A 23,210-nucleotide genomic window follows, 5' to 3' on the forward strand; every position below is an offset into this window, starting at 1 on the left:
TTTTGGCCATATCCCACCCAACCCGTTTTTTTGTTGTTGTTTTTTTCCTCTCCTAACAGTGGGAGATCTTGAATACTAAAAAGAGGACAGAAATCTGTTTGTCAATTTCTTGTTAAATTGCTTTAAAAGTTTGTCCTTCTAAGTCAAGAATTTTGTAGTTAAGTGGATGGGCATGAAAAGTTTCATGCTGAGTGAAATGAGTCAGAAAGAGAGAGACAGACATAGAAAGACTGCACTCATCTATGGTATATAGAATATCAGAGTGGGAGACTAATACCCAAGAACCGTAGAAATAAGTACCAGGAGGTTGACCCCATGGCTTCGCGGCTGGCCTCACGTTCTGGGGAAAGGGCAACTCAGAGAAGCGATCACCAACTACATTGTAGTTGAAGGCCATGTGGGGGAAGGGAGTTGCGGGCTGAATGAGGGCTAGAGACTGAGCACAGCGGCCACTCAACACCTTTATTGCAAACCACAACAGCTAATTAGAGAGAGAGAACAGAAGGGAATGCCCTGCCACAGTGGCAGGGTGGGGTGGGGCGGAGATGGGAGTGGGGAGGGTGGGAGGGACGCCGGGTTTACGGGTGGTGGAGAATGGGCACTGGTGAAGGGATGGGTTCCCGAACTTTGTATGAGGGAAGTATAAGCACAAAAGTGTATAAATCTGTAACTGTACCCTCACGGTGATTCTCTAATTAAAAATAAATAAATTATTAAAAAAAAAGTTTGTCCTTCTCTAGAATTTAAATTAGGCTATTTCAAGTTAAAATTTCACTTGAGGGCTTATGGGGAGACAGTGTTTTGGGCGCTGCTTTGCTCTTGACCTGCTGGGTCTGATCACTAGCACTCCCAGTGGTCGCCCGAGCCTGCCAGGAGTGATCCCTACGCACAGGCAGGAGTAGGCACTGAACACTACAGGGTGTGTCCCCAAAGGAAACAAAAAAACTTGGGAGTAGTCCTTGAGCAGAGATCCAGCCTGGGCACAGTCAGGAATGCCCGTTCCAGGACCTCAAATATTTAAATTGGGCTGTCTCAATTTGAGGGAAAGGTGTACATCTCAGTTTATCTCAAATTAAGCGTATGGGGCTGGTGCAATAATGCAGCAGATAGGGTGTTTACCTTGCACACTGCCTAGCCAGGTTAAATTCCTGGCATCACCTATGGTCCCCTGAGCACCACCATGAGTGATTTCTGAGTGTACATCCAGGAGTAACCCCTGAGCAATGGCCTGCTGGGCTCAAAAAGACACAGAAAAAGATTTGGTTGGGCAGCTTCAATCTCTGATACTTCAACTGCCACAAATAAGGAATTAACAGCTTAGATTTATGCGGATACTTAGTTTATGTTTGAATTTTAAATCATTTGTGAACTTAGTCACACATCAGGGAGAGAGCTTCGAGGGCAGGCAAGAGACCCCAACTCCCATTCCAGGTTCAGCTTGACCCGCCTCTCCTTTCGGCATTGCTGGGGAGGCCCTCGGTCTCAGCAGTGCCACACATGGCCCTGTGCCCCCAGCACTGAAGAGCTCAGGGCTCAGGGTGAGAAGAAAACCTTTGGGTCTACAGCTTGGGTGAAGGTTGGGGAGAGCAGACCCTGCAGGGGCTCCGATGGGAGCTCCTCCCCCCTAGCAAACTGATAAAAATAAAATCTTGTTACAAAAGAGGTGCAGTGGAGAAGACTTATTTCTTCTCTCATCAGGTTTTATGTACGTGGGACTGTGCTCATGGAAGCAGTTCACTGTCCATTTCCCTCCCAAGGAACCGTAGTCTACACTGACGGATACACACGCGGAAGAGGCAGGGAAGGGAACAACACTAGAACGTTCTGGAGGTTTGGGTCAGCAGCGTGCACTCTCCATCTTAGGTGAGTGACAGACAGTAGATCTCCCGGGTACCAGATGGTTTCAGTGACTCTGATTTGGGGTTGGAGTAGGGGGTGAGGAGGAGGTGACTTCTATGCATTATCAAATAAAGAGCTGCTTTCATGGGAAAGAATGATGAGAATTAAAAAGAGGGAATATAAAGCTATCCCTTTACCTTTGGGTTTTAAAATAAATTAAAAACCCTTTGTCTCCTGGTTGCAGGACTTTTTTTTTTTTACTTTGGCTGTTTAAGTTGAAAATGGATGTCAAAGAGGATATCCAACTGTCTCTTCTCCTAGGTGAAGGGACTGCAGTGTCTATTTGTTTATTTCTGCTTATCTTCTATCCCTATGCTGAGAGGCAATGTGAGGTGTCTCTGGTCTGGATTCAGGTTATTGTGTTTAGTGTTTTTGATGAAAGAAATTGCTTTCAGCTTCAGTATAAATATCTCTTAGTGTGAAGCATAAAATCTACACTAAAGAGTGGTCTGAAATCTCCTATCATTCCCACATACTTTCAATATTTTCAACACAAAAACCAGAGCTAAGTAGGTGTCCATTCTATACAACTGGGCTTTTTATTTGAGATTCAAGAAAAAATGAAGCTCTGGGCAGTCTAGAAAGGCTGATATGGAGAGAGGAGGACTCGAGTCAGTTACTTTTAGTTTTCTTCATCAGCGGTGTTTGAGAACTCTTCAGTTTCGGGGTAAAATCCCGCACTCAATCCTGTGACAAATCCCACGGTTTATTTGTAACTGCTTGAATTTACTGACCTTTTGTTATTTTACACTTAATAGACTTGGATGTAAATATGGTCATAAACTTGAATTAATCCTGGGGCCATTAAATATAAACTAATTTGAAAAAAGCTATTATTTTTAACATAGGATTTCAGAAGTAATACAGATTTAGTGTTTTTCTCTGTGCCCAGCACTATGGAAACAACACGTATTAGCTTGTTTCAATCTTCTGGAGTCATATGGGGTTAGTCTACTATTATCCCCAATTGTGCCTGAGGTGGGCAGAGTTCTAGTCATTTGTCCAAGTTATGAAGTAAAGGCATTAAAGCAAAGAGTCTGCATCCTGGTCTACACTTGGAATTTTTTACTCTCTAAAATTGACTTCCATCGTTATATATTTTAAAAATGTAAACATTGTGATTTAAAAAGTTGTTTGTAATACAGTTGTTTCAGGAATCCAATTTTCCAACATCAATCCCACCACCAGTATGACTTTCCTCCACCAATCCCCATTTTCCATCCAGCACCAAGCCTTAGCAGGCATAAATAATCTTACTTGATAGTGCTGGTTGCAGAAAAATGGCAAACGCAATTACCAGAAAACAGATCAATAAAAGTCGATTTATGATCACTGTTGTATCTGACTATGGTGTTCCTACTGTCCTGGTCTGAGAATTTACTGAGCTGATCGGTGCTGGCTGAGGTTTGTGTTGCTGCTTTTGCACATGGAGCTTAGTATGCTCTATGCAAATTTCCCATCAAAGTTGCTGTGTTCCTGCCAGGCTGTCAGTACTGTGAAATTTGAGGTGTCATCATCACTATACTGGTGGTCTCTAGTTCTAGGAATTGTGAAGCTCAGTTGGAAGATGCTGGGGGTGGGTGGAGGCTGCTGGTCCCACCCCCGGGGAGGGGAACTCAGTCCCATACCATTCCCAGAAGGGCAGAGTTTTGAGCCTAGTGTTTGATCTACTAGAGAGGAGTTGAAGCTTGGTGACTTCATCAAAAATCAATTTTTTTTTTAAAAGAAAGTCTTCTTTCTTCTGTGGACTAAACGGATCCTCAGACTTTTTGCTGAGACGCCACCCTGAACTCATCAACTAAATTTTAAAAATAAGAAAAATAAGTATGTGGCTGGAGTGGTAACACACCAGGTAGGGTTTTTGCCTTGTACACGGCTGACCAGGGTTTGATCTCAGGCATCTCATATGGTCCCCCAGCACCGCCAGGAGTCATTCCTGAGTGCAGAGCCAGAAGTAATCCCTGAGCATTGCCAGGTGTGACCCAAAAAGCAAAAAAAAAAAAAAAAAAAAAGGAAAAAAGAAAAGAAAAAGAAGAAAAAAGAAAAGCAAGTATTTAAAAGATAATAAAAAGTATAAAAAATTTCAGTTTTTAGACATAAATTTATAATAAATTGTACTTATATTTATAAGAGAGTCTCTTGCCCACATGCCTGGCTGTCTTCCCCAGGGTCCCTCGGAGGGGATGGGTTCCAGCTTCCCTCCCTGCCCTGAGCATAGCTCCCAGCAGACGAAGACCACCAGAACCTAGCCACAGCGATGCACAAGGCCCCTCTCCACACATTTGGACAACCCTCACGCATGAAGGTACCAGCAGAGGAACCCAGATCTGTGTAATCCCATCAACGGCCAACATCCAGAGACTCAGAAGCAAGCTCCCAGAAGCGATATTTTATAACCTACTTCTCCCTCTGGGAGAAACTAGCAAGCTACTGAGAGTTTCCTGCCCACATGGGAGAGCCTGGAAGCTTCCCATGCCGTATTCATATGCTAAAGCCAGTGACAGGCTGGATGTCATTCCCCTGACCCTTAAAGAGCCTCCAGTGCAGCATCACTGGGAAGACTGAGTGGAGAGAGGCTTCTGAAATCTCAGGGACAGGACGAATGGAGAGATTACTGAGCCCGCTTGAGACATCGACGATCAACGGGATTTCGTGATTCGTGATATTTATATGAATATAACTGTACTTATAAACTTACACTTATTTATACCTTTATTTGTTTACATTTTTATTGTATTGAATTTGTTTTTCAATAAACACATTATTAAATTTCTATAATATAAATTTATATGCATGTATGACAGATCTATTCACAAATATAATGTGTAATAAGTACAGGAACCAAAAAGCTACTGGTTTGATATAGAAATGATGGAGAAATCCAAAGTCAGCACATGCAAATGGAATAAGATGGTTAAAAAGATAAAGAGAATGAAATAAAGTGTGTTTTGTAACTGTGCATTTTACACAGCCTCTGATACTCGTCTGTCAGCAAAACACTTGGAGATGGCAGGGACCTCTTGCATGAAAGACACAAGGAAGAGGCCCGGGAGCAGTAGCATGGTGGTAGACTGTTTGCTTTGCATATGGCTACTGACCTGGTTTGGATCCCTGGCATCCCATATGGTTCCCAGAGCACAGCCAGGAGTGATTCTTGAGTGCAGAACCAGGAGTAACCGTGATATTTGCAGGGTGTGACCGCAAATGCAAAAGGGGAAAAAATGCATGTAAAAAAATAAAAGACACGTAAGTAAAGAAAAGGGGGAAAAAGACAGTGAGTCTCTAGGGCACTGGGGAGTTCAGTCCAGACTCATGCTCCTGACCACTCAGGGACTAACGGAGCCTGGGTGTGAAGGCTGCCGGGCCGGCACGTGAAAAAGAGCAACAGACCCAAAGATAGTTGATTCATTTCACATCTAATAAAACTCATGTATAATAAATTTGTTGTATGTTCATAGTTAGATTCATATATACATCTATAACTTTGCATTTATATCTAGCATAAACTTAAATTATAGAAATATATATTAATAAATTAGTATTTATTATAAAGTATTGTTAGATTCATATTATACTTTATATTGCTGTATAATAGAATATCATAAAATTCGTGCATAGATGAAAAGAAAAACAGACTCGATGGACCAGAAGGTCAAGATGGCCAAAGTCAGCATGTTTCAAAAGGTTCAGACAAAAACACACATAGACTCACACATAGACACACATATAGACACAGATAGATACATACACACAAACACAGAGTGCCTAAACATGTGCGTTTTATGCAATGACGAGAACTGGCTGTCAGGAAAAAACCAAACCAATCAATGGCCTCTGTATGGACACGTGGAACAGACCTAAACCCAGTGGAGAAGGAAAGAAAGTCCCTGGATGAACAGACCCTTGGAACTGAAGAGAAGCAGGACCTGAGCCTCCGCGCGGGCGCCCCCTGGCGGCCGTCTGCAGGGGGCGCGCGGGTCAGGAAAGGACCAAACTCGGTGAGGATGTGAGTGATGCAGAGGCCGGAGCGGGAGGGAGGGGAGGGCGCTGGCTCCCAGGGTTCGATCCCCGGCATCCCGCACGGTCCCCTGGCACGGCCACGGGAGATTCCCGAGTGCAGAGCCAGGAGGAACCCTTCAGTGCTGAAGCCGCCGCCGCCTTTCTGCAGCGCCTCCCGGCCCGACCGGGGCGAGCTGGCGGGGCTGTGGGGAGTTCCGTGGGGTCTCCTCTGTGCGACCCACCGGGAGGGAAAGGCGCAGGGGCAAAGGCGTCGGGGCGCCTGGGGCGCAGCCCAGAGGGGCCCCGGGGGTGCGGACCCCGCCTGGCCGCGGCTCTCCGTGTCCTGGTCTGTCCTGGAGCCGCCCGCCCTGGGCTCTGCTGCAGACGCCCCCAGCCCCGAAACCGTTTCTCCGGCGGGACAGGCGAGGGTGGAGGCCGCGGGACTCGTCTGGCCAAGTCCGTCGTGGCCTCCCCTGGCCGTCCCTGCTGGCCTCCTGTCCCCCTTTTCTCCTGTGCCCTTTCCTGCGGACTCGGCCCCCAGGGGTGCTGGGTGCCCCCGAGGCGGCAGCCTCTGCCAAGGGCAGTTCTGGGCTTGTTTTGGGCCGCGGGTGGAGGCTTCTGTGGGGTGGGGGCGGGGAGGAGCCCGGGCGCGCCGCTAGCTGTCTCTGTCCAGAAGTTTTCTATACATACGTATATATTCCTATATAATTTTTTACATAAATATTTGAAATGAAAATTCTACACCAAACTGAACAAATGGTCTGATAACAATGGAATGGCAGTGCTTAAGGTAGATTACCCCTAAAACAGTTCAATAATAAACTTTTTTCTGAATTACATTGAAGTGACATTTTTTTAAAAAAGTGACACCAATTAATAATACCAGTCTAAATGCATGCTGTCATCTTACGAATTATAAGCTAAATCTGGGGCTCTACTACTCTCAAGGGCCACAGCACAAAAAAAAATAGGGGAGAGCAACATCACCTTGATTTCAGTGGGCACTTAAGAAAGTAACAGCCATTCATTAAAAATTTTTTATTTTTAATGCCTCACTGTGAGATAGTTGCAGATTCACAAATTTGCATGATTACGTTTCAGTCATACAATGTTGAGTACCATTGTGTTATTAAATATTTTGAAATTCTAGACAACTTGTATGTTCTTTATATTCATAAAGTTTTACTTCTGTGTGAATTCTCTCAGGCTTATAAAATTTCTAAATATTTTTCCTACATTCTTAATATTCAGAGGGCTTCTTTTCTGAGTGAATTCTCTCATGTCTGGTGACGAGTGACTTCACTGAGAAAGTTGGCCTACATTATTTAGATTCATAGGGTTTCACTCCTGAGTGAAGTCTCTCATATTGATTTAGAGACAAAATGCTTAAGAAACGTTTTGCACATTCTTTACATTTATAAGGTTTAATTTCTGTGTGAAATCCCTCATGTCTTCTGAGGCCTGTATTCATTCACAAAGTTTTACATTTTTTACATTCAAAGGGTTTCACTCCTGTGTGAATTCTCTCATGTCCAGTCAGTTGTGACTTTATTGGGAAACTTTTTGTACATTCTTTACATTCACAGGGATTGACTCCTTTGTTCAAAAAGCAAAATTTAAAAAAAGTATAAAAAAGGAATGGAGTTTACCTTGCAAAGAGCCGACCCAGGTTTGATTCCCAGCATCTATATGGTCCCCTGAGCACCTCCAGGAGTAATTCCTGAGTGCAGAACCAGGAGTAACCCCGGAGCATCGCCATAGGTGACCCAAAAAGCAAAAAAAAAAGGGGGGAGCTTGACTCCTGTTAAGTCTCTCATATGCTGTGAGTTCTGACATTCTCAAGAAACTTTACCTTCATTCGTTGCATTCACAGGGTTTTGCTCCTGTTTGTATTCTCTCATGATTAGTAAGGACTGCCTTCATCGACAAAGTTTTGTTTTATTCTTTACATTCATAGTGTTTCAATGCTCTGTGAATTCTCTCATGTGTAGTGAGGTTTGTCTCCGTTGAGGATTTCTTACATTCTTTTCTTTCATAGGGTTTCACTCGTGTGTGAATTCTCTCATGTGCTTTGAGTTGTGACTTTGTTGAGAAACTTTTTGTACATTCTTTACATTCATAGGGCTTGACTCCTGTGTGAATTCTCTCATGTGCCGTGAGTTTTGTCTTTCTTGAGAAACTTTTCCTACATTCTTTACATTCATAGGGTTTAATTCCTGTGTGAATTCTCACATGTGTAGTGAGGCCTGTCTTTGTTGTGAAACTTTTTGTACATTCTTTACATTCATAGGGTTTGACTCCTGTGTGAATTCTCTCATGTGTAATGAGGGTTGTCTTCGCTGAGAAAGTTTTCCTACATTCTTTACATTCATAAGGTTTGACTCCTGTGTGAAGTCTCTCATGTCTAGTGAGGCCTGTCTTCATTGAGAAAGTTTTCCTACATTCTTTACATTCATAGGGTTTGACTCCTGTGTGAATTCTCTCATGTGCTATGAGATATGACTTTGTTGCAAAACTTTTCATACATTCTTTACATTCATAGGGTTTGACTCCTGTGTGAATTCTCTCATGTGCAGTGAGGTTTGTCTTCGATGAGAAAGCTTTCCTACATTCTTTACATTCATAGGGTTTGACTCCTGTGTGAATTCTCTCATGTTCTACGAGATAAGCCTTTCTAATGAACCTTTTCCTACATTCTTTACATTCATAGGGTTTGACTCCTGTGTGAAGTCTCTGATGTCTAGTGAGGTATGCCTTCATTGAGAAACTTTTCGAACATTCTTTACATTCAAAGACTTTCTTCCTTGCGTGAATTGTCGTATGGTGAGTGAAGTATAAATCCTGTGAGAAAGCTGTCCTATAGTCTTCACAGTTATAGAATTTTTCTCCTTTGCAAAGTCTTTGGTGCTGAATGAGGCTTAGATTCCCTGAAAAAGGTTTTTGACATTCTTGACATTCATAGGATTCCTCTCCTGTGGAAACTCTCTGATGTTCAATGAGTCTTTGTTGTTTGAATAAAGTTTTGCCATATTGCTTACAGGCATAATTTTTCGCTGAAAGGTATGTGCTTTCATATTTACGGAATTCTGAAAGCTGCCTGTCTGCTTGAAATTCATGATGTATTCCACTGGCACATATTTCTGGATGTTTAGTGATATTAGCTATTTTACAGAGATTGTTGTGATCCTCAAGTATCCGTACAGGGTATACCTCATCGTGTTCAACAGTCAGAGGTATATTCTTATTACCATGAATCTTCTCAGACAGCTGGGTAGAATAGATTCCCTTACTAATCACTGCCTTTGAGATGGAGGTACTGCTGAAATTAGAAGTGTTTTTGACGTCCACTCTCTGCTTTGTTGTTTCTCTGCTCTTGGTCTTTACACCTTGCAAATAATATCTACTCTTATCTTTCCAATTATGTTCAATCAAGTCATCCTCTGGCTGAATATCTAAAAGTAGAGAAATGTTCTTATTATAAAGACTATCTAAGCATATATTCTGGATTGATAGAGGAGTATAAAGAAGTTACTTTCAATATCAAGGTATGCTTAGAAGAGTATTCATTTTTAAAACATGGTTTTTATTTCTCAGGAATTAAAATGTTTAATAGTCTCATGAGGAAGGGGGGGGTCACTACAACCCACCAATGCCAGGGGTTACGCCTGGCGCTGCACTCAGGTGACGCTTGGGATACTGAGAATTGCACCCAAGTCAATCAGGTGCAAGGCAAGAGCTCTACCTGCTGTTGCTCTGGCTCCAAAGTGTTTCATAGTCTAATGTAAAATTCCCAGACAGCAGAGACTAGCAAGCTCCCCGTGGTGTATTCATATGCCAAAAACAGTAACAGTGATGGGTCTCATTCCCCGAACCCTGAGAGCTTCCAATGTGGCACTGTTGGGAAGGATGAGAAAAGAGAGGCTGCTAAAAATTCAGTGCAGAGCTAAACACAAAACTCAGTTCAGAGCTAAGCCCTTTATTAACAAGGTTTGATGGAACAGGGCAAGGGATATTATATTTAAGGCTCTGAAGCAAAGCAAGAAAATTAGAGACCTTGCAAAGAGTCATCCTTAGCTGCCAAATGGCAACATAGAATTCAAATCCCAATCTGTAGCTGCGGGAGAGCTACAAAATGGGCCCTGGAAGGAATAACTTTGGAAGAAAATAAGGAATAAAACTGAGTCCTCTCTATGTGAGTATGACCTAGACCAGGAAAGCCTGGAGAGGGATAAATGGAAAATGAAAAGATTTTTGCAGCTGAGGACTTAGAAGCGACTGTGCCTCTTCCCAATTCCTAAGAAACTTCAAAGAGATGTCTCCCAGTCATAACTAAGTCTCGTGCAAAGTCTGATGGGGAAGAAAAACAAGTGATGCTCACAACTGGCTTAGAGCCTGAGAAAACCTGCCTCAGGTCATCACAAGTCCTCTCTGCCACCTGATCTGGCAGATAACGTCTGACGTCCTGCTGAGACAAATTTGTTCACGTCAGACTCAGATTCAAACTCTCCCTCGAAGGAGCTTCTGACGGCCAAGGAAACTCCTGCTAGGAAAATGCAGCTGCATCCCTTGCGGGCCCGTCAGTGCCCTCTCCCGCTGCATCCCAGGGGCTGTCAGCAGGCTGGGCCACTGATGACATCTCCTACTCAGGATAGAAGGGCTGCCTGCCTGTTAGGGCCCGTGGTTTGATCGGAAAATGTTAGTTCTAGGGGCTGGAGTGACGGTACAGGGGGTAGGTATTTGCCTTGCACACAGCAGACCCACGTTGCTCCTCAACATTCCATATGGTCGGCCAAGCACCGCCAAGAGTAACTCCTGAGTGCAGAGCCAGGAAAACCCTTGAACATCGTTGGTATGACCAAAACAGCCCCTAAAACCAAAACTTTAAAAAAAAAATAAAGAAGAAAGAAAATATTACATTTCTACTATAGAGTAAGGAAAAATGAATACGGTAACATCTCACTTAGGTTTCCAGTGCTTTGACCCTGATTTTACTTGCCAGTATAATCCCAGCAGAGCTCTTGATCTCTTTCCCTGAGAAACAGACCAGGAGCAGCAGCGTCTGAGGGTCAGTGAACACTGACAGGGTTTATCTCGCCCTGGACACAGCCTGTCTCTTGACCCACCTCTGCTGCCATCCTGTCACCCTTAGGGATAGGAGTCAGAAAAATAGCAAACTGATGACTCGGGCATGTGTGAATGGTGTATGTGTGGTGAACTATTTTGTTGAACTCAGGCAAAATGATTCCTACCACCTTTGGACTGTCCAATGCCATCAACCAAGATACAGAACAGGGGCCTACACCCTCTTACTTTAGGTGCAGGAAGGGGTTATTGATTAGAATAAAGCCAGTCTTCCCTATGACTTAGGATTCTGCCTCTTTGACCACATATAGTCCACCACAGCACAGGACAATACCCACCAAAGGATATTTAATTTTATCACTGCTAAAGGCACATTATTAAATCTTCCTCAAAAACATCAATGAGGTTTTAGAAAGAATAAACCCCAAAAGAACATTCAATGACAATGTCCAAAAGTATAGTAACAGAGAATCTAGAGGCAGTAAATCCATAAAAACATTTCACGAAAACAAAGACAAAGATTTCATTTGAAAGTAACTATCCATTTGGAAAAAAGGGCTTATAACTCCAGTAGGCTCTGGAGACCAATAACATAGGAAGACTAATTGCTATTAAGGTACGAACAAGGGGAAAAACTCGTGGCAAACTGCTCAGCACAACAAACTCTGTAGTTTCCCGCTTTTCCAGCTTCCCTGCCAATACGTACGGACTGACCTGAGAGGCTCAGCACTGGGGGACTGACCATCCATGGCTCTGCTCTCTCCTCCAACTTGATGATCAGTTCAGGTTTGGTGACTGAAAGATCTGTTGAAGGAAATGAAGGAAGAATGCTGTTCATTTTGTCAAACTACTTAAAATCATTGAAGCTTTATACTGGTAAAATCTTTAAGGGTTGTACACTAATCAGTGAACAATAAATATATGAAAAAGCGTCTGGATTTGCTTCTTTGGCCTGTGTCTGCTGAGATGGGTACTCTCTAACTTGAGCTTACGGTTCCCCATTCTGAGGAATGACCCACACATCCACACTTGGATACGCACTTGTGCTTTTATCCACTCTGGGAAGTCTGTGTTCTCCCTTGAGTACCTGTCTCTTGTTGAAGTCCTTGCTGCCACAGCTCCCAAATCATTTTTTTCTGTGACCCTCTGGGAACGTCCCAGATCCCAGCTTATAGGGACAGACTGGCACCAGGGATCTGGCATTCTCGGGAAATTAGTATAGATTGATGATTGAGGGTTGGGGCTTGCAACTCATGACTCTGACATATAGCTTTGTCTCAGATTTGTGTAAAAACACAAAAAAGGAGGGGGGCACATTGGGCACAGGGCAGCGGTACTCTATTTCTCCCGCTGCCCGCGTTTGGTAGTCTCACGCCTCCTCCCCCACCGAGGGGAGGTTGATGGCGATGATGAGGCAGGAGAAGGAAGGAACAAGGGCCAGGCTGGTTGCTCTCAGTTGCAGTTTATTCCATTCCCATCTCCATTCTCCTCTGATTCTCCTGCTTCTTCCTCCCCCATGCTACTTCATTCTCCTTCTCGCTCTGGATCTGGATCTCGATCTGGCTTCTCCAGATCTGGCACTGGGACTGGCCCCTAGCCCACTCTTTCAGCATAGTTAAATCCCCCAGCATGAAGTGTTGGGGCTTACACACAGGTGTGGTCACAATCAATAGGGGTAAAGTTCTTTCCCTCAGGGGATGCTTCTTCTAGGACAAATTCTCTTTCAGCAGGACGACCCACCCAAAGCAGAATCCCATGGGTGTGTTTCTCCTCTCCTTGTCCAACTAACATATACACTTTCATAACATCAGTCATTTTGTATGGGCACAGCAAGAGATGCATTAAACTTATAGAATTGCTCTCCTGGAGTCATCTCGATCTCAGACTACAGTGCTCAGGCCAGATTAGTCTTTCCTATCCCTAGCAGGGTCCTAGTCTCATCGTTACCTTTGGATCATGACAGCATTTGTCCATAACCAAGCTCTTAACTTATAGTTAAGCATTAGGCACTTTGGCCAGGCCCATCTCGATGCCAGGGTAGCACATAACTCACCGCTTGCCCTCGGTCCATCCCGTCCCTCGCCGGGACCCTGCTTTTGGGGTAAGAGGAAGTAGGGGCAGCTGAGGCTTAAGTCGAGAAAGCAGATGCCCGGGAGTGAATAATATTCGAAGCCAATTAAATCCCATGTTACCAAAGCATATTAACAACTGTCTTTCTTTGTCCATACAAAAAGGACATTGCTTTAAAGTACACTATTCAAAAGACACAAGGAGAGGAGAAAGGCAATATTAACTTATAATACAAGTTCAGTGTCCTAGAAAGGTCTGACCTTACGAATTAACAGAGTCTGATTAGGGGGAAAAGTTGATTAACTGGTTGGGGAAGAGAGCATACAGAAGTGGTTACAGATAGACAAAGGAATGGGAGTGACTCAGGAGCACTTTGTTGGGTGTGACCCGATATACCTACGCTCCTTGTGGCAAGGAGAGCAGGACATACCAATGGTGTCTTAAGATGTTTAGAGATTATTACCAGATAAAGCCAAACTCTTTGTGACAAGGGAGAAAGGACAAACAATTGATATCCTATAGGTTTAGGCCAGAGAGACTCTGTACCATTTCTTGCCACATAGCCACAAATCTGTCGTCTCTTACCCCCTTATCACCTGCCCTCTCTTCCTACAAGTTCTGCACAGACTGCATTCCTTCTGCTCAATATGATCATTGTTCATCCTGAATAAACTTTGTCAATGGAAGGCTACATTCTCTTTCTCTCTCTCCTCTCCCTTTGGTTTCCAAATAACTTGCTTCACTTCCAAGACGAAAAAAATAAAGCGTTCAATGTCAATTATATGTATTATTTGGGAAATGCATGCAAAACAACCGTGAGATATCAACTCACACCAGTGAGACTGGTAAATTTTTTTCTTCTTTTTGGAGTAACCCAGTGATGCACAAATGCCCTACCCGCTGTGCTATCCCTCCAGCACCATATTATTTTTTTAAGTCTTGGTACAACTCTGATACTGGATTAGATCATGTTAAAATGGAACCATCATTCACTGTTGGTGTGAAGGTCATCTGGTCGGTCTCTATGGAAAACAATATGGTGATTCCTCAAAAAGGTAATAACAGAACTGCCCCTCTGAACCAGTGATGCCACTCTTGGTATACACTCACAAAAAACACAAAAAAATCTCACATTGGAAGTATTACTTATGTACACCTCTGTTTAGTGCATAAGCCAGAGCCGAAGACCAATAGAACATAGGATCTCACTCTGCAATACAGAGATCAAACAACGGAATCATCTGTGCTGAAGAATTACAAGCCCTTGGCCTTAGACTGTACAATTTATTAAGAAAGAGTGGGACCTGGGGGAGCGAATGTAGACCAGATCGGAGTCACAAAAAAAAGTTTGTGATCTCTCTTATCTCTAGGACCTAAAGACACACAGCAAGTACAAACAAAGGTCCAAAGGCAACAAATGGGAGAACTGACCCATAGCTGAATTGGGGGGTGGTTGTTTGAGAGGGAGAGGTGTTGGGGCCCGCGGGAGAGGGAGTTGAGTACACCTATGGTGGGTGTGGTGCTTCAACTGTGTGCATGAGAAGCCATTATTAGTAGTATTGTAAACCACAGTATCTCGATGACTAAAAACTTTTTTTTAAAGGATAGTGTTGCACATCAAAAAGAACAACCAGTGCTGCCATGGATTCAAGAGAAAGAGAGTCTCACTCATTGTTGGTGGGTATGCAACTGGTCCAACTGTTTTGATAAACGATATAAACATTCCTAGAAAACCAGAAATAAAACAATAGAAATGAGGACCAGGAGGACTGGTCTGTCGGGGACTAACTTAACAGGGGTAAAAAACAGTACAGGTAACCCCTCCAAAGGAGCAGATGAAGAAAAGAGACCTGAAGCCGCTTCAGGAAATTCCCACAAATAGAATCTCTAAGGCAAAGAATTCAGACATGAAATGCTGAGGATGTTCAACGAACCAAAGAAACGGAGGAATAGACATCCAGTAAATTAAAGGAGGACATGACAGAAACAGTGGAATGGACAGCCAACAAAATAAAGCAAGAAATGAGAGCAGAAAAAACAAAGCTACAAACAGAAGTATTATGAATAAAGGGTTCAAGAGATGAAATTTAAAAAATGAGTGGGTGCCCTCAACAATATATTGACTACAGCCGAAGACAGAATCAGTGAGCTTGAAGGTGAGCTGCGGGAAGCTTCCAGGCAACAACAATCAATGGGGAAAGACCCCAGAAGAGCTCTAGGGTGAAACAGAGACCTAGAGGATGATTCCAATGAGGAACAACATTAGAATCATTTGAATACCAGAAGGGCAGGGAGGCAACCTCAATGAAAAAGCCACAATTAAAGAAATCATTGCTGAAAAGTTCTCAGAGCTGGAGAATGCACGCATCCAGATTCAAAGAGTCCAAAGGGTGCCAGCTAAAAGAAACCCTAATGAAAAGATTCCAAGACATATCATAATCAGAATGGATGCCATGGATAGAGATACAATACTGCAAGCAGCATGGTCAAAGAAGGAAATCACATGCAAAGGAGCACCTCTTAGATTTACAGCAGACCTATCAGTGGAAACCTTCTAAGTTGGAAGACAATGGTGGGATATAGTGAAAAAAGTCAATGAACGACTCACCAAGAATACTTTATCCGGCTAAACTCTCAAACTTGAAGGAATGATACACGATTTCATGGATTAACAACAACTCAGAAACTTCAAAGACTAAAAACCAAACTTAAAAGAAGGACTAAAGGGGCTACTCTAAGACAAGAAAAACCCCTACAATCACAACAAACCCCTGCAGAAAGATGGCACACGCCACGATAATAATGTGTCTCAATGTCAATGGTCTAAATGCACCAATGAAGAGACATCTCTTGTATTACTTGTCATCCTGTTGATCTTCCATTTGCTTGAGTGGGTGCCAGTAACGTGTCCATTTGTCCTTATTGCGTGCTAGTGTGGTACAATGGTATCTGCTTGCTCCACATGAACAGGAAGAGGCTCAAACCGTTCATGCAGGGTTTTAATGAAAAAGTCTGACCATCTCGTAGGTGGGCAGAATGTAGTCCAGTAGTATCTACTCTCCCCAGGAATAGGAAGAGCCTCAAACCTCAAAATTCACCCTCAAGCCTCAAAATTCAGGGTTTTGACAAAGAAGTCTGACTATCTCACAGGTGGGCGGCCACGTGGTCTTGACGTTCCATGGAATCCAGTCGGTAACAACTATAGTTCAGCAGCCATTTCTGAATCACATTACGTGTCCGGCCATCTGATTCTTGACACCTTGGCAAATGAGACAGTGTCCCTGCTTCTTGACTGTTGATGGAGGTTGGAATTCTGGTTCTTTCACATGAGTGAAACATGATACTCCAAGCATATCTCTTTTGATTCCTCCTTGGGATACACGAATAGTGTTTTCATAAGCCCAGGTCTCTGAGGCATGTTACTGTAGGAAGAACAGTGGAGTCAGGATGTGCCTGGAGCCAGAGGTTCTTTGTTCTTTTAACCACATCTTCGATGCTACTGAAGGCATTCCACGCAACTCTCCTTCTCCTACACAGTTCTGGTGCCAAGTCATTCCTCATGTTGAGTTCTCGACCCAGGTACACATAGTTGCTGCATTCAATTTCGTTCCATTGAGAGCAAAGGGAATGTCAGGGACTAGATCGTTTTTCATGAACATTTTTTTACTGAGATTCACCTGCAGTCTGACTTTTCCACACTCAAGGTCGAAGCTGGCCAGCATTTGTGCCGTGTGGCTAATGCTTGGTGTCATTAGAACGATGTCATCAGCGAAGTGGAGGTGGTGTAGCTGCCAACTGTCTATCTTCACTCCCATTCCTTCCCATTCCAGTTGTCGCATGATGTTCTCGAGGGTGGCACTGAAGAGCTTTGGTTAAATGGTATCATCCTGCCGAACCACTATCCTTACATCAATGATCACTTTCTTGTAGAATGGTGCGTTCCTGGTGGTGAATCCGTAATCCAGTTTGAGAAGGATCTTGATGTACTGAATTTGAATGCCCTGTTTGGCTAGGGATTCGATGACCACTACACTCTCAACAGAATCGAAGGTCTTCTTTAAATCAAAAAATGTTAGACAGAGCGGCATCTTGAACTCTCGCGAAACTTCAATGAGCTTATTCACCCTGTGGATATGGTCGATTATGCTTAAGCCTTTTTGAAACCCGGCTTGCTCGTATGCTTGTCCTTCATCTAGTGTTCTGCCTATTCTATTCAGGATAACTCGAGTGAACAACAGGCAGACTGGGCGATAGTTGCTGATGTCCTGGATGTCTCCCTTCTTGTACAACGGAACGTTCCTGCTGGTTTTTCATTGGGATGGAACCTTGCATTCAGACAGGTAGTGTTTGAAGAGCTGAGCCAGGGTATTGATGAGTACTGGCAGGAGATTCTTCAGGTGTTTGGGTCTGATCTTGTCTGGACCAGGTGTTGTACGCCTTTAACGATGAAATGAGGTGTTGGATTTAAGAAGGGTGGACGTTGGGAATGACATATCCATCCTGTGGAAATTTGGTATGTGGGCAGGTGGATGTGGCTGTCAAAGAGATTTGAGTAGAAGTCGTGAATTATCCTCTCCATTGCCCTTCTGGAAGATGTGATAGATCCATCAGGACGTTGGAGGGCAATCATCTTGGTGTAGTTGGTGAAGAACAGGCAAGTGTTGCGAATACTTTTTGCCCGCTTTTGCCACATCAGCCAACACTGCTGTACTACTCTCTGAGACCTTCCTTTATCGTTTCTCTGCACAGCTTTTTGAGCGTGGATGTTCTTTTTTTTTTTTTTAAATTTTTTATTGAGTCACCATGTGGAAAGTTACAAAGTTTTCAGGTTTAAATCTCAGTTATACAATGCTCGAATACCCATCCCTTCACCAGTGCTCATATTCCACCACCAAGAATCCCAGTGTAGCTCCACCCCGCTCCCCCCACCTCTAACCCCCCCACGCTCCTAGCCCCCCCCTTAGCCCCCCCCACCGCCTGTGTAACTAATAAATTTCACTTTACTTTCACTTTGATTGCATACAATATTTCAACAAAACTCACTATTATTGTTTGGAGAGTCTCTCCCCTAAAGTCAGACCTGCTGAAAAGGAAGCATTAGATAATTTGTTTTCCATTGCTGCGGATGAAGAGGTATGAGGTCGAGTGACCACACTTAGCGGCCTCTCAGTTTTGGGTTTCTGTAATTTAGTATTTTAGTAACTAAGTCCAGAGAGATATCTGCCAGAAGTTGCATCATTGCAAGCTCGTACCTCTTTGCTACTTTATATTCCACATATGAGTGCAATCTTTCTATGTCTGTCTCTTTCTTTCTGACTCATTTCACTCAAAATGATACTTTCCATGTTGATCCATTTATATGCAAATTTCATGACTTCATGTTTTCTGACAGCTACATAGTATTCCATTGTGTAGATGTACCAGAGTTTCTTTAACTAGTCATCTGTTTTGGGGCACTCTGTTTTTTTCCAGATTCTGGCTATTGTAAACAGTGACGAGCGTGGATGTTCTACTTGGCCTGGCATCCAACTCCCAGAGACTGGGTCCCTGTAAAAAACTTTACGTCTCTGACTAATTTTATCTAAATCATTTTTAATTCTATTAGAATTTATTTCTTCTGAGCTATCCTGAATTTCTCAATGTTTTTCCGCAGATGTCACTTCATCAGAGCAATTCAAAAAATTCAAGGTGAACAGTGCCCTGAATATCTGCTGTCTGGGAGAATCTGTATATATTCCCATTTGTCTAAGTAACATATCTTTAAGCAAGCGATTTGCTTGTTCAATAATGGCTTGTCCTATGCTACTATAAGGAATTCCCGTAATATGATTGATACCATAAGCAGAGAAAAAAATCACACAGAGGTATAAGCAAGCGCATTATCAGTTTTCATTGTCTTAGGAACGCCCATAACAGCAAATGCTTCTGACAAATGAGTAATCACAGCTCCTGCCTTTTCTGAAGATAACGCAGAAGCCCATCAAAAATGTAGACAGGTATCAATTGATCGATGAACATATTATTGTTTACCAAAAGCTAGGACAAGAGTTCCATCCCTTTGCCAAATTTCATTTGTCTTTATACCTCGAGGATTAGCTCCCAAAGGCATATGAGGTATATTGATTGCCTGATAAGTAGGAGGATATTGCTAATAATGTCTTTAGCTTGCCACCAAGTAAGGGCATATTTGGTTTTCAACGCACGAGCATTTTGATAACGTAAATCATGAGATTTTTTCTGCAGTTATTACTAAAGCAACCAACTTATCAGCTCATTCATTGCCTTGAACTAATGGACCAGGAAGACCCGTATGAGGTCACATATGAATAATGTATAATGGATGTTTACGGTCTCTCAAACTTGCTGCAAATTTTTAAATAAAGAAATAAGCTCATTGGGGCTGGAGCGATAGGACAGCAGGTAGGGCGTTTGGCTTGCATGCAAGCCGACCCGGGTTCGATTCCCAGCATCCCATATGGTCCCCTGAGCACCTCCAGGGGTGATTCCTGTGTGCAGAGCCAGGAGTAACCCCTATGTGTGGCCGGGTGTGACCCAAAAAGAAAAAAGAAAAAAAAAAAGAAAGAAGCTCAGAGTCACTGAAAGGCAAAGCAACAGTAAATATATGATTGACAGTCCAAGCTGCATATTGAGACTCCATCACAATGTTTACTGGTTCAGAATAATTTTGTAAAAGAGAAATGACTGCAGACAATTCATTCTTCTGAACTGACTTTTATGGAGTCTGTAAAACCTTATCATTTTGCATATCAGTATAAGCAGCTTTTCCTTCTTTGCTAGCATCTGTGAAGAACGTTAACATCGGATTCAATAGGTTCCGCTTGGTAGGAGAATGTGGATTTGCAACACTATCAGATTTAAACTTTCTGAAGAATCAATTCTCTCCAGCTGAGCCATATTAACAATTTCCTCAATTATTTCTAATTCTTTTTCAGCTGCTGTTCTAAGGCTAAGTTGCCTTGGACAATTTAAAGAGGGATGACCTTCCAATGTTTGAAACAAACTTTGTAGGGCATAGGTTGAAATACTCAGAGAAGGCCATAGCCAATTTGTATTTACTAATAGTTTTTGAAAGTCATTCAAAGTTTTTAATTTATCTCTCCGAATTTGAAACTCTTGAGGTGTAATTTTACTCTCCCATATTATTTGTCCAAAAACTCCCAAGGAACCGGACGTTGAATTTTGTCTTATGCAATTTTTAAACCTCATGACTCTAGTTCATAAGTTATAGCTTCATAAACCTTCTGCAAATTTATTTAAGGTGGAGCAGTGATTAGAATATCATCCATATCGTGAATAATTTTAACTTCAGGGTACTGAGCCCTAATAATGGTTGATTAACAAAATACTGACACATCGTGGGACAACTGATCATCCCCTGAGGCAAAACAGTCCAGTGATATCTTTTAGCAGGAGTTTCACTTACTAAGGAATGCACAGTAAAAGCAAATTTTTCTCTATCCTCTTCTCTCAAAGGGATGGCATAGAAATAATCCTTTAGATCAATTATAGTAATATTCCACTGTTCTGGAAGAATGGCCAAATTAGGTAGGCCCATTTGCAAAGGGCCCATTGGCTCCATGCAGTCACTAACTTATCTTAGATCACTCAACAATCGCCATTCACCAGGCTTTTTCTTTTCCTTTTAGCTTTTTTTTTTTTCTTTGGCCTTTTGGGTCACACGCGGCCCAAATATGCACAGGGGTTATTCCTGGCTCTGCACTCAGAAATTACCCCGGCGGTGCACAGGGGACCATATGGGATGCTGGGAATCGAACCCGGGTCTGCCGCGTGCAAGGCATACGCCCTACCCGCTGTGCTATTGCTCCAGCCCCCACCAGTCTTTTTCTTGATAACAAATACAGGTGAATTCCAGGGACTAGAGCTGAAAATAATATGTCCCAATTCAAACTGTTCTGTAACTAATTCATGTAAAGCCTAAGTTTTTCTTTTCTGAAGGACCACTGCTCAACACAAACAGGCTGAACCTTTCTCCAGACTATGGGGAGAGCTGTTCTTCGAGCAGCGGCCCAAATTTAAAAGGCGACTGCTGAGACACCCCTTTCTCTTTAATATATTTCACACCAAGTTTTTGCAACAAATCTCGTCCCTATAGGGTGATAAGCTATTGGAGCAATATATGGCCGGAGGACTGCTGTGTCTCCATCAGGATCACTACAATGAAGAGGTTGCACACTCTGTTGAACATCAGTGACCACTCCCATACCAGGAAAAGTAACGTCCACACAACGCTTTTGCCAAACCACAGGCCAATGATGAGAGGGGACGACAGTAACATCAGCACCTGAATCTAACATACCCTCCAGTTTTGTCCCATCCTCAACGGTCATAACTAAAGTAGGCTTATCATCAGTAATCTTTTTTGCCCCAAATATTTCTGCATTAGTGCTTCCAAAAATCACCTTTTCTTTTCATGCCTGTATTTTGTCCCAGTACGCACAAAAGCAGTTGAGCAATATGTTCCCCTTTCAATATTCTGATATCCGTTTGAACAGTGACTAGAATTGAAATTTCATTCCCAAAAATCACTGTCAATGAGTCCCACTTTTACGTTAACACCTCACAAAGTCATGCTGCTTCTCCCTAGGGTCAATCCTGCTGTTCCTTTTGGAAGGGGGCCATAAACATTTGTTGGGATTTTATAAATTTCATTAGGAGTCAGAAACAATTCCTGTAAAACTGAAATATCAGCGGCTACACTTCCCTCCGTTGCTCTCACAAGGTCAATAAGACAGTTTTTTGTCAATGTTCTGGGTTTAATAATTATTATCATCGTAGAAGATGGAAGACTCTTGAATTTAACTTGAGGTTTTACTGACAATTTCCCATATTGTTGAAGGGGCCCTGGGTCGAGCCCCGACTCCCATTTCCCGATGGCTCATTGACTTTTCTAAATTTTTCAGTTTTGTAAAGACATTCATTAGCCCAATGCTTCCCCTTCCCACATCGTCTACAGATGCCTGCTTCTTTCCTTATCCCAGATTTAACACGAGTACAATCTCGTCTGAAATGTCCAAAAGTTCCTCAGCCGTAACACTTTGCCTGGTTCACTCTTTAAAAAGCAGCGGCTATGATTTGGGCCTGATGGGTTGGTGTTCCCACTTCCCTACAGACATTAATAAAATCATGCAGAAGGTCACTCTCACCACTTCTGTTCAGTATAGTACGGGAAGTACTTGCAATAGCTGGTAGGCAAGAAAAAGATATAAAGGGCATCCAGATAGTAAAGGAAGAATTCAAACTCTCACTATTCACAGGTGATATGATACTATATTTAGAGAAGCCTAAAGCCTCTACTAAGAAACTCTTAGAAACAATAGATTTGTACAGTAAAGTCGCAGGCTATAAAATCAATACCCAAAAATCCATGGCCTTCCTATATGCAAACAACGAGACAGAGGAAAGGGACATGAAAAAAAGCAATCCCATTCACAATTGTGCCCCAGAAAATCAAGTACCTCGGAACCAGATTAACGGAGGAAGTAAAGGACCTCTACAAAGAAAACTATAAGACGCTACTCCATGAAATAAAAGAGGACATGAGAAAATGGAAACATATCCCCTGCTCATGGATAGGGAGAATCAACATTGTCAAAATGGCAATACTCCCCAAAGTATTACACAGATTCAACGCGATAACTATAAAAATAGACATGAAATTCTTCCCAAAAAATGGGTCAAGCAATCCTGAAATTCATATGGAACAACAAACGCCCACGGATAGCTAAAACAATACTTGGGAAAAAGATGAAGGGAGGCATCACCCTCCCCAACCTTAAACTTTACTACAAAGTGGTAACAATTAAAACAGCATGTTACTGGAACAAAGGCAGAGCCGCAGACCAATGGAACAGGGGGGAATATCCCCACACACATCCCCAAATGTATGATCACCTAATCTTTGAAAAGGGAGCAAGAAATGTGAAGTGGAACAAGGAAAGCCTCTTTAACAAATGGTGCTGGCATAACTGGACAACCACATGCAAAAGAATGGGCCTAGACCTCGACCTGACACCATGCACAAAAATCAGATCAAAATGGATTAAAGACCTCAACATCAGACCACAATCCACAAGGTACATCGAAGACAAGGTCGGCAAAACCCTCCACAATACTGAAGC

At 42.8% G+C, this 23,210-nt stretch overlaps 1 protein-coding gene and 1 pseudogene across 1 annotated transcript; both read right to left on the bottom strand.

The window, feature by feature from the left end:
- Positions 1 to 23,210, bottom strand: part of LOC101537926 (peptidyl-prolyl cis-trans isomerase B-like) — a 55,151-nt pseudogene that overhangs the window by 24,378 nt on the left and 7,563 nt on the right.
- Positions 5,136 to 9,272, bottom strand: LOC129403677 (zinc finger protein OZF-like). The gene is made up of 2 exons (XM_055133838.1): positions 9,147 to 9,272; positions 5,136 to 9,108 (listed from the first exon to the last, which is right to left on the bottom strand). The coding sequence occupies exons 1-2, from the start codon at positions 9,147 to 9,149 to the stop codon at positions 7,837 to 7,839; spliced, it is 1,275 nt and encodes a 424-aa protein (XP_054989813.1). The 5' UTR covers positions 9,150 to 9,272; the 3' UTR covers positions 5,136 to 7,836.

The sequence above is a fragment of the Sorex araneus genome, chromosome 3 (assembly GCF_027595985.1).
Source record: "Sorex araneus isolate mSorAra2 chromosome 3, mSorAra2.pri, whole genome shotgun sequence".
Taxonomy (NCBI): Eukaryota; Metazoa; Chordata; class Mammalia; order Eulipotyphla; family Soricidae; genus Sorex; species Sorex araneus.